This window comes from Pelophylax lessonae (assembly GCF_965119305.1).
Source record: "Pelophylax lessonae genome assembly, chromosome: 12".
Taxonomy (NCBI): Eukaryota; Metazoa; Chordata; class Amphibia; order Anura; family Ranidae; genus Pelophylax; species Pelophylax lessonae.
Window position 1 is genome coordinate 24,947,954 of NC_138779.1, and position 19,129 is coordinate 24,967,082.

At 45.4% G+C, this 19,129-nt stretch overlaps 1 protein-coding gene across 2 annotated transcripts; it reads right to left on the reverse strand.

Annotated features, from left to right (window-relative positions):
• Window positions 1-4,023: 4,023 nt before the first annotated feature.
• Window positions 4,024-18,881, reverse strand: LOC309568749 (nicotinamide/nicotinic acid mononucleotide adenylyltransferase 1-like). 2 transcript variants are annotated; one of them, XM_082274516.1, is made up of 5 exons: window positions 18,607-18,881; window positions 10,060-10,233; window positions 7,275-7,458; window positions 7,020-7,153; window positions 4,024-4,470 (listed from the first exon to the last, which is right to left on the reverse strand). In XM_082274516.1, exons 1-5 carry the CDS (start codon window positions 18,824-18,826, stop codon window positions 4,070-4,072), a joined length of 1,113 nt encoding a protein of 370 aa, XP_082130642.1. In that variant the 5' UTR covers window positions 18,827-18,881; the 3' UTR covers window positions 4,024-4,069. The 2 variants fall into 2 exon arrangements, with proteins under 2 accessions (XP_082130642.1, XP_082130643.1); XM_082274517.1 differs by lacking the exon at window positions 18,607-18,881 and adding an exon at window positions 15,953-16,028.
• Between the last annotated feature and the right edge of the window lie 248 nt (window positions 18,882-19,129).

Below are 19,129 nucleotides of genomic sequence, written 5' to 3' on the forward strand. Positions count from 1 at the left end.
TTAATTCAACTAACGGGCTGTCACAGGCTCTCCTTAAGACAGCCCGACTCTGCTCGCCCTTTCTGCCCCATTCATAGAGGTCGTACTACTGCTACTATGAATTAAACACAAACTATGAATGAAGGGATTGGAGTATTAATTATCCACCCAATTTCCATTCAGAGATTCTGTTCCATTTATGGAAGCTGTAGTACAGCACAGCTGGGGTCTCTTATTGAAAGCATGTGAAAGCCCATATGTAGTATTAATCTCCGCCACACTGGAAGATTACAGTAGGGTGGTGCAGGAACGGAGGAGGATTACTACTAAACAGCAGAGGACTACGAACAAGGGACACATTTTTTGTGACTGTAACTTATGTCCCTTGTGCTGATTTTTCTGATTGTCATTTAGGTTACACAAAAGGGGGAGATTTACAAAAACTGGAGCAGTCAGAATCTGGTACAGCTGTGCATGGTAGCCAATCTTCTAACTTCAGCTTGGTCAGTTAAACTTTGACAATAAAACCCAGAAGCTGATTGGTTTTTATGAAGAGCTGCACCAGATTTTGCACGGTCCAGTTTTAGTAAATCAACCCTTAAAGGGCCGAATATCGGGCAGCATCAATAGAAACCATGATAATCGGATTGGGATTGGTCAGCGCAGATCTACACTCTCCAAAAAACAAAAATCACTTTTATTGTGCTAAAAATCTGATAAATCCTATTACCTTCTCACATGTATCATAATAAAGTGCTTAATAAAGTAATTTGTGCGTTTCAATTTGTAAACAATCACTATTCGAAAAGTGCAAATGCTAAGGTGCAAAAGAAGAACCGTGAGGTTCAAAACACCCAACAATGTGTGAAGAAGTATACAGATTTATATCTACTCATTCACAAACAACAAAATATAGTGCATGACAATAACAGTAAAAAAATGCATTTTCTTCTAATAAAAGTCCCACACAGAACCAAAAAGGAGTGAACAAAAGATGAGCGTGAGGACGTCGAATGACGAAACTAGTCGGGCGGGGCGAGGACACGGACACCTTTGCGAATGCCCAGATCGCGCTTGCGGCTTTGAGCTACAGCCAGAGGCGAGAGAGAGATACGTTTTAAGGCGTTTGTTCCCTAGTGTCGGGGTGAAACTAACAAAATGCGAGTTTACTGCATTGTTTTAATAAACTTGAGTGTTTTTATGGATTCATGCAAAGTTGAATCTCCTTCCTCCTTTCTAAACTTTATGCACTGCTCATACACTTTTGAGAGGGAGTCTGAGAAAAAGAAATAGATTGTTAGCAGCAGCATGGGGAGACGTTCAGCAGAAACTCCAACCAGCCCCACCTTAAGGCCCCATTCACACTTATGCGACGCAATTTTACCGCGATTTTGATAGCAATGGCAAGGCTATATGCCTCAAAACGCATTAAAATCATGGCAAAGTAGTGCAGGAACTACTTTGAAGTCGGTGCGACTTCAAAACGCACTGATATGAATGGGGCTCATTGAAAATAATGGAAAACGACTTGTCATGCGATTTTGCGGTCCAAAATCGCGGGACAAGTCGCACTAGTGTGAATGGGGCCTTAGAGCATGTGGTAACAGCCAGCTAATAACCTTTTCAGAGTGGCTTGGGGGGAGGAGGGAACCTAGGGGGTTCCGTTGTCCCAGGGAGGGGCCCACGTCCAACCCAAAACCCTCCAGGAGTAGAGGGGGGACAGCTACTTACAATACCAGGAACAGGGTGGGCACCCCCCCCGGAAAGACCACCGCTTCATTGTAATGTGGGTGCTGTGGGCTCGGAGGAAACGCTGTGACTCAGGCCGAAGCCAGTTTGTATGCGCCCTCGCGAGACGTTTAACTTGCAGGCCATCCCCCGTCCAGTGGGGCTATGACGCGGCCAACCTATTGCAGAGCTGCGGCCTGCACGCGCTCGCTGGTTGGACTTGGGGGACCCTAAGGATCTAGATTATTTAGTTCGTCACCCAGTCCAACACTTGATTGTAGATCACACAGGAACAAAATAATAAAAAGAGGAAAAAAATTCCATTTAAAAAGAAGAAGTTGCCAGGACCAGGGGATCCAAGCAAGGAACTGGGCCCTTAATTCTGACTAGCCTATAGCTGAGAGTGGGTGTATAGTGTATACCCCCTGGGACTGCCCATAGGCGTAGTCAAGATTTTTCCTGCTTAGTGTCCTACTCCTGTAGGGGGCAGTATAACCAATGGTTAAGAAGAATCAGGAGCTGTGTCTGTCAATGAACGAAAGAACATACATTTTTTTGCCGTTGGAGAATCACACATTGTTTTTGGACTTGATGCACAGATTTTTGGTTTTTATGTACCTCTATATTTTGTTGTTTGTGAATGAGCAGATATATATCTGTATACTTCTGCACACATTGTTGGATGTTTTTAACCTCACGGTTCCTCTTTTGCACCTTAGCATTTGCACTTTTAGAAGGTAATAGGATTTATCAGATTTTTAGATAATTAGTGATTGTTTTTTATTGGAGAGTTTAGATCTGCGCTGACCAATCCGATTATCATTTTACTGTTTGGTTTGACCTACAGCTTGACAGCAGCGATCGTGTACCCTCCATTTTTGTGGCCATAAAAACCTTTGGCGCCGGATCTTTCGTTATTTATCAATAGAAACCAGCCGACATTTGCCCCGTGTGTATGGCAGCTGGTTCGGCAGACTTCTGTCTAGGGGGCATGACTGAAAAAAGGTCTGCCGATCGGCACCTGATCAGCACTCTCAGAGAGCTGACCGGTGTGTGTTCTGGCAGGGGAGCCGTTCCCCTGTCAGAACACAATAGCTCAGCATGGGAGATTGCTGTACTAACATCCCATTGTTAGTACAGCGGCTCCTCCTGAGCTCTTCAGTTTTTTTTACATTCAGACCACTGAGTTGAATGAAAAACAAAAAAAACCTACTAGTGTGTACAAGGCTTACTAGTTACTAGGGTTACTAGTAGTGATAGACCGCTATCGTTTATTGCCGATACTGATATTTTGGTCATCGGATATCTTTTATTTATTTTTTTTTTTTCACAGGTACTCTGGTGGAGGGATCTGGGGGTCTTAAAGACCCCAAACCCCTCCTCTGCACTTAAAAACATTCAAAACGCCAAGTTTGGCTGTTTTGAATGCTCGCATTTTTTAAAATTTGCCGCCGAGTACCCGGAAGTGATGTCATGACATCACCTCCGGGTTTTTTACATGAAGACCCGATCAGAGCCGTATGCGGCTTTGATCGGGTCTTCTCTTTGGCGGCCGTGCAGGTAGGATGCCCGGGTCTCCCGGTGGGACGGAAGACCCGCGCGAGCCACGGAAGGCGGGAGACGTCCCCTCCCGCTCCTTGTAATGACAGCCGAGCGACTTCTCAGCCGCATCGGTTGTCATTACAAGACAACCGACCGTCGGCTATGGATGCCGGTACCGAGGTGATGCCTCTAGCTGCAGGCATCACTCCGGTACAAGCACTTTCCCGAAATATCGGCAACCTCAGGGGCTGATTCCGATAAATCAGGGAAAGTGCATATCGGCCCGCGTTATATTGGCATTGCCGATAATCGGTCGATCCCTAGTTACTAGTAATCTGATGTCCTAGGAACACCAAATGTTGTACCATTTGAATGTGCAGAATGGGTATCGCTGACTCCGCCCATTGTAGGCTCCTATCTCAGAGACGCAGAGGATGGAAGATGTACAGCATGGAATCATCTTAAAATATGCAGTGGTACCACCCAGATAATCAGGAACGTGATGAAAATGAACTGTGAAGGATAAGACGGGCCACAATGCAGCAGACACAGTGCACAAAGACTGACAGATAATTAGATGGGGTCCAAAAGTCACGTTGGTGCAGACTTAGCCTGCGAAATTGGACTGGAATCCCATTGTTTCTGCTGTTTCTCCAAATAAAAGGGCTGCAAGTTTGTTGGCCAAACAATTGGTAATTATCTAATTAAAAAAATCTAAGATTAGTGTATCTACCCAACTGCAGAAATGTCCAGAGAGCCTATTCTGTATCTCAGATAGTTTCAACTTTGTAACAGTCTCAGAAGAGAAGTGATAGAAGGATCATTCTTGAAGGTTCTTGGTGTTCCTCGCCAGGGGCTCTAGAATAAGGCCTGAGTTTTTCTCCTCACTCTCCTCACTATACAAATCGTGGTTTTTGATATAGTCCAATACTGGGTCAGGCAAAAGATAGCGGACACTCATCCCTCGCCGTAAGGCCCGCCGGACTTTTGTGGAAGAGATGTCATTGGTGATCCACTCTTCCACCAAATGAATATTGTGCCTGTACTTCCAGAGGACGTCGGACTCGTAGATGAACTTCTGCGCGTCGCTTCCCATCCTGGTGATACAGACTAGACCAAAAGAGGATACAATCTCTACTATGTGTTCAGGCTTCCACAGATTGGGGGTTCCAAGCGATTCCAACATGTCCGCCCCACACAGCAGCTTCACCTGAGGGACAGCTGGAAGACACAACAAGAAAATCCAATATGCTGGTAAAAAAAGTAATATGGCTATTTATTATGTCTGCTAGGAACTAGTGATACCACAACACACAACTAATGTACCATTTTGGTATATGGGACCATTAGAAGGCTGGAGTAACTGGCCAGTTTACCAGGAACTAGTGACGTTATTGAGACAATGGTGAGATGTACATTTTTGGGGGGATTTACTAGAACTGGAGGGTGCAAAATCTGATCAGCTGTGCATTGAAACCAACCAGCTTCCAGGTTTTATTGTCAAAGCTTAATTGAACACGCAGAAGTTAGAAGCTGATTGGTTACTAAGCACAGCTGCACAAGATTCTAAGTGCTCCAGTGTGGGAGAAGAGAAGGAGAGTAGTGGGAGATCAGCTGAGCGCCGAGCGGCACTATACCAAAGGTATTTCACACAATTATATTACAGAAACACACATTGGACATGATATAAAACAGTAATAGAGTGGATGCTAGAATTTTACAAACACTTTTATTAGGTACAGGCAGGGAGGGAGAAGACAGCACATTACAGATAAGACCTACCCCGAAAATAAGCCCTACTGTGTCTTTTGGGGTCAACATTTATATAAGATCCGGCCTTATTTTTGGGGAAACGCGGTATGTGATCCGATTCCTGCACCATTTCACATTTAGCACTGCGATCTGCGAACCAATCTGGGGGGGGGGGGGGTCACTGACCTTACATTGAACCCTCCAGCGAGTCGCAGCTCTCAGTGTGAACCACTGTGCGATTTTGGTGCGATGAGGGAACCGGTACTGAATCGCAGGGTTCCATGCATCGCACCAGCCCTGGTTCACACTGGTGAGGCTTTTAAATCATGCTACTTCAGCGCGATTTCAAACCCACAGATCAGTGCAATTTGAACCTCTGATTTCATTGCAAACTCATTAGGCTCCTAAATGACATTGCTAGGCCAATCAGCGGGCACCAGTACTATGACATCAGAAGAAGGGGAATATGTCACATGTTCCTCACTACCCAGAAGTGTCAGGTTCCTTTCCTTCTGGAAGCTGCAGAGTGGTTAGGGAGTGAAGGAAAGGAGAGTATGTGCTGCTGTGCAAAGGAAGTATTAAAGCAAATTTGTTGCTTTGCCCAACATTTTTTTAATAACAAATATGTTATACTCACCTCCTCTGTGTAGTTGGTTTTGCACAGAGCAGCCCCGATTCTCCTCTTCTCGGGTCCCTCACTGGCGCTCCTGACCCCTACCTCCTGTTGAAGTACCCCCACAGCAAGCAGCTTATAGGGGGACAGCCGACACGGATCTGTGGCTCGGCCCTGCTCCCTCTCTCTCTTTATTGGCTGGCTGACTTTAAATGACAGCAGCGGGAGCCAATGGCGCCAGCTGCGGTGTCTCAGCCAATCAGCGGGGAAAGTCCCGGACAACTGAGTCTCTCGTGCAACATTGCTGGATCAAGATGGGGATCAGGTAAGTATTGGGGGGGGGGGGGGGCTGCTGCACACAGAAGGTTTTTTCTCTTAATGCATAGAATGCATTAAGATGAAAAACCTTCTGCCTTTACAACCACTTTAGCAGCTGTCCTTTTTTCCAATTTTAAAGGGGCATTGGTTCAGTATATCATTTTTTTATATTTGTTTATAGTAGTGATCGACCGATATCAGTTTTTAGTTGCCGATACCGATATTTTGGCCAATGCATATCGGTATCGACCAATATTTTCATACAAAAATGTATTTATTTTTTTTCTTATTTGAACGGTACACTTGTGGAGGGATCTGGGGGTCTAAAAGACCCCAAACCCCTACTCTGCACTTGAAAGCATTCAAAACGCCAAGTTTGGCTGTTTTGAATGCTGTCATTTTTTTTAATCTGGCGCCAGACAGTACCCGGAAGTGATGTCACTCATGACATCACTCCTGGGTTTTTGCATGGAGACCCGATCAGAGCCGAATGTGGCTTTGATCGGGTCTTCGAAGGCCGTGCAGGCTGGTTGCCCCGGGTCTCCCGGTGGGACGGGAGACCCGGGCGAGCCGAGGAAAGCGGCGGGAGGGGCAACCTCCCCTCCAGCTCCTTGTAATGACAGTCGAGCGGCTTCTCAGCCGCACCGGTTGTCATTACAAGACAGCTGACCGTCGGCTATGGATGCCGGTACCGGGATGATGCCTCTAGCTGCAGGCATCACTCCGTTACAAGCACTTTCCCGAAATGTCGGCAATATCGGTCACCTTGGTTGCCGATTTCGATATATCGGGGAAAGTACATATATCGGCTCCCGATATACCGGCTTGCCGATAATCGGTCGATCTCTAGTTTTTTTCTTAAAAAAAACGTTGTTTTTAAAATAAGATAAAAAAAATATAGCAGTTAAAGATTTTTAATTTCCACATTCAAACAACAGTTTGAGCTCTCTGCTCCCTTTCATGTGTTTCTCAATTTCCCCTGAAAGAAAGAAGCCTGTTTACAGAGCTCTATAGCTTAAGCTGAAAATGAATACAGAAGTTCTATAGAATCTTGAATTGCTTAAAATTTTTGGCTGTTACATCATACCTCTGCTCTCTGGACAGTTATGGTCAGGGACATCTTGGCAGTTGTCCCTCTTCCTCTTGTTACCCTTCCTGCCCACAGATTTCTTATCCAGGTTCTCTCCATTAGTCATGCCCACAAGCTGCTGCTGGTGATGCCTGAAAAAAAGATATAAAAAGTGATTTTAAAAAAAGCGAAAAACAATAAACAATGATTTCTGTGCTGTGATTTCTAGTTCCTTAATACCACAGAGGGTATTGGTTTGCCTGCATGTGTTACCTTAAAACTGCTACAGTCTCAGTCCAGTCCTTTTTCAAACACTCCCAAGGGTCCACCTTTATCCAATCCGATGTCCGAGTCGCCAACTGGACCATTGACAGCCGATGTGGTCCCTCGGCTAGGCCTTTCTTTTTGTATCCATCGCTCACAGGAGATATAATTCCTTTTACTACCTTATAGTTTCCTGTTTGGGAAAATCAACAAATGCATATAAGGACAATTAGCCACCTCCATACTGCTCAATGTATCAATCACAAATGGTCTGTAGGTAAAATGTAAAAATACTTACCTTTGTTCCAATGGTCCAACGCCTGTGAAGTCCCTCACCAGCATCTTCTACCCAGCGCTGGTCGTCTTGATTGGCCAGCGTGGGATGATGTCACTCCTGTGAATGTACAGGAGTGCAGTCATCCCGACACACATATACACTATATTGTCAACAGTATTGGGACGCCTGCCTTTACATGCACATGAACTTTAATGGCATCATAGTCTTAGTCTGTAGGGTACCGGATTGATGCCTGCAGCTAGAGGCATCACCCCGGTACCGGCGTCCATAGCCAATGGTTGGCTGTCTTGTAATGACAACCGATGCGGCTGAGAAGCCACTCGGCTGTCACTACAAGGAGCGGGAGGGGACATTCCTCCCCCCCCCCCCGCGGAGACCTGGGCAACCAGCCTGCATGGCTGCCGACGACCCGATCAAAGCCGCATTCAGCTCTGATCGGGTCTCCATGCAAAAACCCGGGTACTGGCACCAGATTAAAAAAAATGACAGCATTCAAAACAGCCAAACTTGGCTTTTTGAATGCTTTTAAATGCAGAGGAGGGGTTTGGAGTCTTTTAGACCCCCAGATCCCTCCACAAAAGTACCTGTCAAGTAAAAAAAAAAAAAACAAAAAAAATTTATTTTCTAAATGTACAAAAATATCAGCCCATATCGGCTGATACCGATACACGATGACCAAAATATCGGTATTGGCAATGAAAAAACGATATCGGTTGATCACTAATTCGCAGTACATTGCAGGTGGGCGGTCATTAAGTGGTAAACATGTAAGAGTAGTGTTAGGCTCCTGTCCCCGAAACAGGGTCCCCCCTTGGTAAATTTCCCATCACCTCTTGTTCTGGGGACAACGCTAAAGTTTTAGTATTCTCCCTTTCTTTCTTGGAAACAATGGCCACCAATAGAAACAGAGGGGCAGATCTCCCCAAAATTGAGGCTAGCTAAGAGTTGGAGGGATTATGAAGGGGATGCCCCAGCAGCTTTTATTTTGCCAATGATATCCAATCCCCTGAAGGTAGCTGCATATAACCCATGGTAAAGACTAAAGAACTGGTGGCCAGTACTGTAAGACTAAGAAAAAAATGTAGGTTTCACTCCACTGGTATCTGTGTTTGCCCCCAACTATCAGCTACCAATCTTCAGCAGTTAAAATACAGAGATATGCAATGAAAATTGACTGGGTCATGTAATCTATCATCAACAGCTGTTAAAGTTGGCCACAGAAAGATCGAAATTTGGCTGGTTCAGCAGAGACTGGCCAAATTTCGATCAGTGTGTGGCCATTCATGTTGGACAGAAGTCAATCATTAGACTGACTTCTACTGAACAGACAAGTTGGAAAACTTTCGTTGATCAGTGGCTGCAGCCAGTCACCTACTGGTGCTGATCGGTGTTGTGACGGTATTCATCACCGTCACTGGAAGTGAAAAACAGATACATAATGGTTTGAATTGCTTCAGGTGGGACAGTAATATTTGTCAGCAATATCTTCATATAGAAATATGAAGATTTATTCCTACTTTACACTGGGAGACTTAGACTGTTATAGACCATTGCCATGAAGTCTGCCTCCTAGATAATATGTATTCTGTGTACTTGTCTGTGAGAGAGACACACAGACTCTCATTGGCAGACTTCCCTATTGTTTGTGTATTGAAATGGAATGTGGATTGTGCCTGTCCCATTGTTAAATGTTCAGATGGCTAGATAATTAGTTTAGGTTAAAATATGTTACACTTTCATCTGCATATGATACTGTAATCAGCCAGAGGGGAGGGATTGTGTACACTGTATGGGAATGACTGAGTGTAAAACCCTGTTTCTATTGGATTGTGAATGTCATGTCCTGTCCCCAACAAGGTCCCCTTGGGCGGTAACCTTGTGGGGGAAAACTGTATAAAAGAGCAGCTGTACCATTAAAGTTTGACTTCTGCTTCACCCTCAATCTAGAGTGCTGTCTCTTATTGGGGGAAGCTGCTACAAGGGATTGCTATGCTCTTCATACTCCCTTGGATAATCACTAAGCTCTTGTAAGAGCTTGTGTAAGAGCTTGTTCCTGCTTCACTTTCTGGGGATAGAGAGGGTCACCCACGGGAACCTGGATCCTTGTTGTAGGTCCAGGGTGGGTAGGAGACGGTGAGACCCCAACCAAGCTGCGGCGGTTTGTGGGGTCTGAGGTGGTTATGGTGTCTGGTGGAGTGCTCTGAGCCCTCGGGAAGCACTAGGAGCATCCATAAACGCAGGTACCAGGTCGGGGTGCCGGTTGATCCATTACAGGTGTATTCTGACAACACCTCACAACACAATGTCCGGGCGGGGAGATCCTGGATGGAGGAATTTGTTAAACTGCCCATCTGTGGCCAGCTCTGATGGATTACACTTCTAAAGCAAAGTTCCTACATACAACTTTTTCAAAACTTTCTTGCCATATGGCAGCATTGTATGCAGCACAGAGAAGTGACAGATACTCTGCATAGTAATAGTTAGGTTTTGGGGTACCTGTGGACTGCAGATGGTCCCGGGCCAGTTCAAACAGCCTCAGGTGCATTACAGTGATTGGGTTAAATGAGCCGGTAGCCAACAAGACAACTTCTGTCCGTTCGTCTGACTTCTCCATGGTAGAAGATGACTCCCGGGAATTCAAATGTATTGCGTCCGGGTTACTTATGCAACCTATAAATAAAAATATAAACTAGTTAAAGTATTTGTGAACCCTCACCTTATAAAACAACCCATTCAGTTTAAAATAAAAAAAAGGATAGCAAAACATTTGTATATCGATATAAAAAACAAAAACTAAACTTTTTGTTACGTGATCGCATTTCCTCTGTTCTTAGCTGCATAAGGAGCTCAGAGAGCTAGGGGAGGAGAAACAGCAGCAATCTGGTCTTGCCAGTGAATGGCTGTGCGGTGGGGGGGGAAGGGGTCATAACAAGTCTGATCACTGGAGAGCAGGCCAGGATCCCAGCACAGCTAGAGAACAAACCGCGCTGTGCTCTCCTGCTTAGCGTGGTCAGGCAGGAACACCAGATATTTCACACAAAGGAAGCAATACAAAGGGAATAGTACAGCAGGCACATGCCAGGAATATAAAATGTTGGGTTTGCAAATTCTTTAAAAGATTGCTTTAAATCATGTGCTCCTCTGCCCCGCTCCTACCTCATACCTACCCTTTCTCCCTATTCCCTGAGAAAAACTGTGGTATCTTTTGCATTCATGGCTTACCGCTTGTTCCAGTCTATAGATAGTCCCTTTATTTTATTTCAAGTAATGCATATTATGTAATTGCTGGGTGTCCTGACCAGGTCCACCTTTGCACTTTATGTTATATATAGTTGATTCCATATTCCCTTCTGAATCTGGGCCTTTTATTGGGTCACTTCATATACACTATATTATCAAAAGTATTGGGACGCCTGCCCTTACACACACATTGTTATTATACAGGATTTACATAGTGCCAACAGTTTGCGCAGCGCTTAACAAAATGAAGGCAGACATTACAGTTACAATACAATTTGGAACAAAAGGAATCAGAGGGCCCTGCTCATTAGAGCTTACAATCTAAAAGGGAGGGTCAATTGATACAAAAGGTAATAGCTGTGGGGGATGAGTGGGATGAAGCAAGTGAAACAGTGTATTAGTTAGAAGTTGGATAGGCCGCTTTAATGAGAAGGGTTTTGAGGGATCGTCTAAAGATGGATAGACTACTGAGGTAGGGAGTTCCAAAGGATGGGAGAAGATCTGGAGAAATCTTGGGGGTGAGCATGGGAGGAGATGACAAGGGAGCTAGAGAGCAGGAGGTCTTGGGTGGACCAAAGAGAGCGGCTTGGTTGGTATTTTGAGAATCAATTTAGTGGTGTAGCTGGGGGCAGAGTTGTGGATGGCGTTTAACTATTGTTAGTACTTTGAATTTTATTCGTTGGGAAAGAGGAAGCCAGTGGAGGGAATTGCTGAGAGGGGTGGAGGACACTGAACAGTCTGTAGGGTGGATGAGTCTTGCAGCAGCATTCATTATGTACGGAAGGGGGGGGGATGTCAGTGGTGGTGAACCTTGGCACCCCAGATGTTTTGGAACTACATTTTCCATGATGCTCATCTACACTTCAGAGTGCATGAGCATCATGGGAAATGTAGTTCTAAAACATCTGGGGTGCCAAGGTTTGCCATCACTAGTCTATGTAAAGGTAATCCAATGAGGAGGAGTTGCAGTAGTCGACACGAGAGATAACCAGGGAGTGAATTAGAAGCTTGGTGGTGTTGTTGGTTAAAAAGGGGCGTATTCTAAAGATGTTGCGGAGGTTAAGGCGGCATGATTTGGAGAGGGATTTCAAGTGGGCCTGCAAGAACAGTTCAGAGTTCAGGGTTACCCCTAGCACCCTGGCATGTGTGGAAGGACTGTTAGTTGTGCCATTGATCTTGACAGAGAATTCAGGGGAAGGGTCATGTGAAGGAGGAAATATTATGAGCTCAGATTTAGATAGATTCAGTTTGAGGGAGTGGTGCGACATCCATGTTGACATGTCGGTTAATAAATCAGTGATGCGTGAGAAGACTGATGGGGTGAGCTAAGGGGTACAGAGATAGATCCGGGTGTCATCCGCATAGAAATGGTAGTGGAAGCCACGGGAGGCTATCAGCTGACCTGGGGAGGAGGTGTAGATCGAGAATGGTAGAGGTCCAAAGACAGAACCTTGGGGGACCCCAACAATAAGAGGAGTTGGAGAGGAGTAAGTTGGGTTGTAAGCGACACTGAAGGGGCGGTGAGATAGGGAAGATTCGAACCAACGGAGAGCGCAGCCACAGAGACCAAGCAAATTGAGTTTTTTGAGGAGGAGGGGGTGGTCAACTGTATGAAAGGCAGCAAAGAGGTCAAAGAGTAAGAGTACAGAATAGTGACTGTTTGTTTTAGCTGTTAATAAGTTGTTTGTGAGTTTTAGGAGATATGTTTCTGTGGAGTGTTACTGGCGAAATACAGACTGAAGGGGATCAAGAAGGTTTTTCTCAATGAAGTGCTTGCTCAGTCGTTCAAGGAGTTTGGAGGCAAAAGGGAGTAAGGAGATGGGTTTTAGGTTGTTAAGATTGGTGGGGTCTAGTGAGGCCTTCTTTGGTATGGGAGGGACTAGTGCATATTTTAGAGGATTGGGGAAGATGCCAGTGGAGAGGGAGAGGTTTAAGACATGAGTTAGAGAGTGTAGGATAGAGCCAGAGGGTGACCGTAGTATTTGAGAAGGAACAGGGTCCAGGGGGCAGGAAGTTAGGTGGGCGTTAGAAAAAAGTTTAGTGACTTCCTTTATAGTAGCTGGGTTAAACAAGGGAAGTACTGATTGTGCAGGAGGACAAGGTGTGTAAGGTGAGGGAGATATCTGTAGAGTACAGATCTCGTCATAAATAGTATCAATCCTGTTTTTGAACTGATTAATAATCTCCTGGGCAATGAGTAAGTTAGTGGGTGGAGGTAATGGAGTACGAAGTAGAGTGTTAAAGGTCGAAAAGACTTGACAAAGACTGTGTGAGAGGGTGTTAATGAGAGTGATAAAATAGGATTGCTTGGCAACGTGGAGGCAGGAATTATATTTTCGGAGGGCAGATTTATATTGGCTGAAATCTTACTGTGACTTAGTCTTACGCCACAGACGCTCAAGAGCACAGCTACGTTTTTTTGAGGCTTTTGGTATAGTCTGTCTGCCAGGGTTGTAGCGGTCGGGCCTGATTCTGTGTGTAGTGAGGGGGTCCAAGGTATCAAGGGTGGTTGACAGTGAACTGTTGTAGACAGAGGTGGCCAGGTTGGGGCAGGACAGGGATGAGATTTTGTCGTAGAGAAAATCTGTAGCAGAAAAAAGAAGTGAAGGGTTAAGATGGCGAAGGTTTCTACCGGTAATTGCTTGGTAGTTGGAAGGCAAGGAGGAGGAATAAAAGGAGAGAGTGAAACTAATAAGGTAGTGTTTAGAGAGAGGGAAAGGAATGTTGGAGAGGTTGCGAGGAGTGCATAGGTAGGAGAACATGAGGTCGAGGCAGTTGCCATCAGAGTGAGTAGAAGCGTCCATTGCTTTAGGTCAAAAGAAGAGGTTAGGCTCAGAAGTTTAGAAGTAGCGGGAGTGTTAAGATTACCAGGGATGCTAAAGTTACCAAGAATGGCTGTGGGAATTTCAGAAGAGAGAAATTAGGGTAGCCAGGCAGAGAAGCCTGATACCGATCCAGGAGGCCAAAAGATCACAGCAATTCTCAACGAAACTGGAGAAAATAGACGAATACAGTGAGCTTCAAATGAGAAGAGGGACAGAGAGGGGGGTGGATGAAGAAACTGAAAAGTGCTTTGAGGGGAAAGGAGGATTCCAACCCCACCTCCTTTCCTACCACTAGGCCTGGGAGAGTGAGTCCACAGGAGGCCACCATGGGAGAGGGCAGCAGGAGAAGGAGAGTCAGATTCTTGAAGCCAGGTGCCAGTAATTGCAAGTAGGTTGAAGGAGTTTGTGATAAATAGGTCATGGAAAGAGGTGAGTTTCTTGCAAACAGAGTGGGCATTCCAAAGGGTGCAGGAAAAGGGGAGGCTCGTTCTAGGCAGAAGAGGAATATAAACCAGATTGTGTGGATTTCAGCTGCTGTCAGAGGATAGGGGGTGCCAGGTATGTTGGCCAAAGGTAAATGATGGTGGTCCTGGATTTGGGGAAATATCTCCAGAGGTTAGGAGAAGCAGAAGGGTGGGAGAGTGACTTATGTGGGGGAGACACGTCCCAGTGTCCTGGAGGTTTTTTTGGTTTGTGGGTTCAGAATTAGCAGGAGTTGATGAATGCAGTAAAAAGGTGAGGACAGGAGTGAAGGTGATATATATATAAGCTGTGGGGCGGAGAATAGGGGTGAAGGAGAGAGAGTTTAAGGAGACAGGATAGAAACAGGAGGAGGAGAATTAGGTAATGCATAACACAGAGTGGGGAGATTTAGAAGCAGATGAACTTTAATGGCATCCTAGTCTGGTAGGGTTCAATACTGAGTTGGCCCACCCTTTGCAGATAGAACAGCTTCAACTGTTCTGGGAAGGCTGTGCACAAGGTGTGCCTATGGGAATGTTTGACCATTCTTCCAAAAGCGCATTTGTGAGGTCAGGCACTGATGTTGGCCTAGCTTGCATTCGCAGCTCTAATTCATCCTAAAGGTGTTCTATCAGGTTGAGGTCAGGACTCTGTGGAGGCCAGTCAAGTTCCTCCACCCCAAACTCACTCATCCATGTCCTTATGGACCTTGCTTTGTGCACTGGTGTGCAGTCATTTTGGAACAGGAAGGGGCCATCCCCAAACTGTTCCCACAAAGTTGGGAGTACAAAATTGTCCAAAATTACTTGGTATACTGACACCTTAAGAGTTACCTTTACTGGAACTAAGGGGTCAAGCTCAAACCCTGAAAAATGACCCCACACCATAATCCCCCCTCCACCAAATGATTTGGACCAGTGCACAAAGCAAGGTCCATAAAGACATGGATGAGCGAGTTTGGGGTGAAGGAACTTGACTGGCCTGCACAGAGCCCTGACCTCAAACCAATACCGAACACCTTTGAATTAGAGTGGAGACTGGGAGCCAGGCCTTCTCGCTCAACATCAATGCCTGACCTCACAAATGCGCTTCTGGAAGAATGGTCAAACATTCCCATAGACACACTCCTAAACCGTGTGGACAGCCTTCCCAGAAGAGTCGAAGCTGTTATAGCTGCAAAGGGTGGGCCAACTCAATTTTGAACCCTACGGACTAAGACTGGGATGCCATTAAAGTTCATGTGTGTGGAAAGGCAGGCGTCCCAATACTTTTGACAATATAGTGTAATAGTGCAAGAGGTCAAACTCACAGCTTTTATTAAAAAAATACATCTCATGAAGTCCTGCTGAATACTGTACTGTATATTCCAGTGCCATAAGAGATTCACCCCGTGGTGACTGATGGACAGATAGAGATAATAGATGACGGTGACATGACACAGATAAGCGCGGTTACATTGGTGACACAACACAATGATGTTGTAATGCAGTCTGCCGAGGGAAGTTACACAACACACTGTACAATGTTACTGTGCCACACTGACCCGTCCCCATTGTGTTGGGAAATGAGGCAATGGGGCTAGAGGTAACAAACATCCGATAACAGGCAATCATTTCATCATGGGGTTATATCCACTAACACTTATCATTTATAAAAGAAAATGGAACAGTGCAGATTCTGCTGCACTCCACGGTGAAGGGTGCAGCCAATGCTTCATACATAAAACTTCTAAATAGGACTTCAAAAGTGAAAGTGAAAAAAAATAATAAAATCCCCTTTGGTGCGATCTCTCCAACACAGAGAAAAGGAAAGAATATGTCAATTACAGAGAAAATGTAACTAATCCCTATGAGTGTTCTTACCGGAGGAGCGAGACTGAGATCCAGACTTCTTCTGGATGCCTTGTTGGCTTTACCAGTGATGGTGCCTCCTTCTTCTGCTGTCTGTGCCAGCTCTGAGCCCCGAGCCCTTTCCTCCCTATATGGTCTGACCAGTTTTACCAGTACTGGTTTCTAGGGTAAACCCCTCCCATTTCCTGGAAAACCACAAGTGGAGTTTCTCTGAAAACCATTAACAAGTAAAATGCTTTATATCGTTTTAGATTTAGTGAGAAAAAGTTACGCTAGCCATACGGGGTTCCGTTTTCTTCATTCAGCCGATGCGTTAAATGAAAAAAAAAAAAAACACACATTAGGAATCCTCCCCGCTGAGACATCGTATTCCAACAGAGGAGACTCCCCCCCACCCCCGCTGACAGAATAAACAGATTGGTGCTGCAGCCACTGATTGACCGGCTTTTATCAGACATGGTGCTTAAAGCGGGTCTTCACTTTCCAAAACGTTATTCCTCTACGCCATCCCTCGTCTGATCCTCTACATTAGTGCTCTCCAAGCCACAGCCCTGGGGCCCTTTGCATGCCTTTATCTGGCCCTTGGGGCACTATGTCTCCCATGGATACAAGGCACTATCCCTTTCACTGACACCAACAATGGGGCAATAATTCCTGCACTGACACCAGGGATGGGGCTCCATCCCTCACCACAGACACCAACAATGATGCACTATTCCTCCCACTGACACCAAAGATGGGGCACTATTTCTCCCACTAACACCAATGATGGGGCACTATTCCTCGCATGGAAACCAACCATCGGGCAATAAATACTCTACTGACACCAACAGTGGGGCACCATTCCTCCCACTGACACCAACGATGAGGCACTTTTCCTCCCACTGAAACCAACGATGGGGCACTATCCCTCCCACTGACACCAACAATGGGGCACTATCCCCCCCACTGACACCAATGATGGGTCACTATTCCTCCCACTGATATCAATGATGGGTCACTATTCCTCCCACTGACACCAATGATGGGGCAATATTCCTCCCACGGATACCAATGATGGGGCACTATTCCTTGCACTGACACCAACCCTCGGGCAATAGTTACTCTACAGACACCAACAGTGGGGTACATAAATGGGACATAAATGATAAGACCCTATTCCTCCCACTGACACCATTAATGGTGGCACTATTCCTGCCACTGACACCAACAATGGGACACTATTCCTTCCACTGATACCAATGATGGGGCACTATTCCTTCCATTGAAACCAATGATGGGGCACTATTCCTCCCACTGACACCAATGATGGGACACTATTCCTCCCACTGACACCATTGATGGGGCACTATTCCTCCCACTGATATCAATGATGGGTCACTATTCCTCCCACTGACACCAATGATGGGGCAATATTCCTCCCACGGATACCAATGATGGGGCACTATTCCTTGCACTGACACCAACCCTCGGGCAATAGTTACTCTACAGACACCAACAGTGGGGTACATAAATGGGACATAAATGATAAGACCCTATTCCTCCCACTGACACCATTAATGGTGGCACTATTCCTGCCACTGACACCAACAATGGGACACTATTCCTTCCACTGATACCAATGATGGGGCACTATTCCTTCCATTGAAACCAATGATGGGGCACTATTCCTCCCACTGACACCATTGATGGGGCACTATTCCTCCCACTGATACCATTGATGGGGCACTATTCCTCCCACTGATACCATTGATGGGGCACTATTCCTCCCACTGACACCAATGATGGGACACTATTCCTCCCACTGACACCATTGATGGGGCACTATTCCTCCCACTGACACCAATGATGGGTCACTATTCCTCCCACTGACACCAATGATGGGGCACTATTCCTCCCACTGACACCAATGATGGGGCACTATTCCTCCAACTGATACCAATGATGGGCCACTATTCCTCCAACTGATGCCAATGATCGGGCACTATTCCCCAAATACTAAAGTTGGTGCACGGTTTACTCCCACTGATGCCAGGACATTTTCTACTCCTACTCTACTCTCTTATCTGTGGGTAAAAAACAGATATAATTTTTGCGTGCATGACTTTTAAGAAAATTTTTTTTTAAATGTCTGAAAATATCGGCCAATATTGGCCGATAACGATATCCAATGACCAAAATATCGGTATCGGCAATAAAAAAAACGATATCGGTCAATCACTAGTTTAAACGTCACGGCCTACCTGAGTATTGTTGCTGACCATGTCCACCCCTTTATGTCTACAGTGTCCCCATCTTCTGATGGCTCCTTCCAGCAGGATAATGCACCATGTCACAAAGCTCAAATCATCTCACCACTGATTTCTTGAACATGACAATGAGGTCACTGTCCTCCAATGGCCTCCACACTCCCCACATCTCATCCAATGGAGCACCTTTGGGAAGTGGTGGCCACGAAGAATGAAGGCAGTTCTGAAGGGAAAAGAGGGTCCAATCCGGTATTAGCAAGGTGTACCTACTGTAATTAAGTGGCTAGTGAGTGTGTATCTTCTGCATTTTTGAGCACTGTGATCTGTTGTGATTTTTGTTGTAATTAGATAACAGGCGTACAAAAAAGTATGCAAACTGTGCCCCAATAAACAAAGAATAAAGCATTAAAAACTCACCCCTAGCACTGGTAGCTCTCCCAGCCTCAGACCAAACGTGGTCATCGTTACTGGACATGACAAATCCCCTTGTGCAATGGCCCCCCTGTCTGATAGGCAACCCAGAGTAGACACTAAGGTCACAACAGGGACCGCACGTCCTGACTCTGGGACACAGGGCCCGGGCTACTCTGGAAAGTCCTAGCGTATGGACAAAGAGGGGGCAGATCATGCTAAACATGCAGGGCTAGTTCTCCATCTCTCATATTCAGAAAGATATTCTTCCGATCAAAGGGAAAAAACTGCAAATAACAAAACACAAAAACAAAATTACCTGTCTGAAAATAAAGCAAAAAAAAACCAAAAAAACAAACAAAAAAACGAAATAAAATAAATAATTAAAAACATAAAAAACACAATATTAAAAAAATGTAAACTATATCAACACAGGATAAAATGGAAATAAAACCAACATAAAAGTGAGAGGTTGGACCCACACAGGGTTTTCTCTGGTTCAGCACGTGGGATGAGCAAGAGAAGTCAA

Coding starts and splice junctions, on each gene's coding strand:
- LOC309568749 (XM_082274516.1), bottom strand. CDS start 18,826: ATGTTTAGCATGATCTGCCCCCTCTTTGTCCATACGCTAGGACTTTCC. Junction 7,154..7,274: donor GAGACTGTAGCAGTTTTAAG/GTAACACATGCA, acceptor TCTTTTTTTCAG/GCATCACCAGCAGCAGCTTG. Junction 4,471..7,019: donor TAACTGTCCAGAGAGCAGAG/GTATGATGTAAC, acceptor TGTGTCTTCCAG/CTGTCCCTCAGGTGAAGCTG.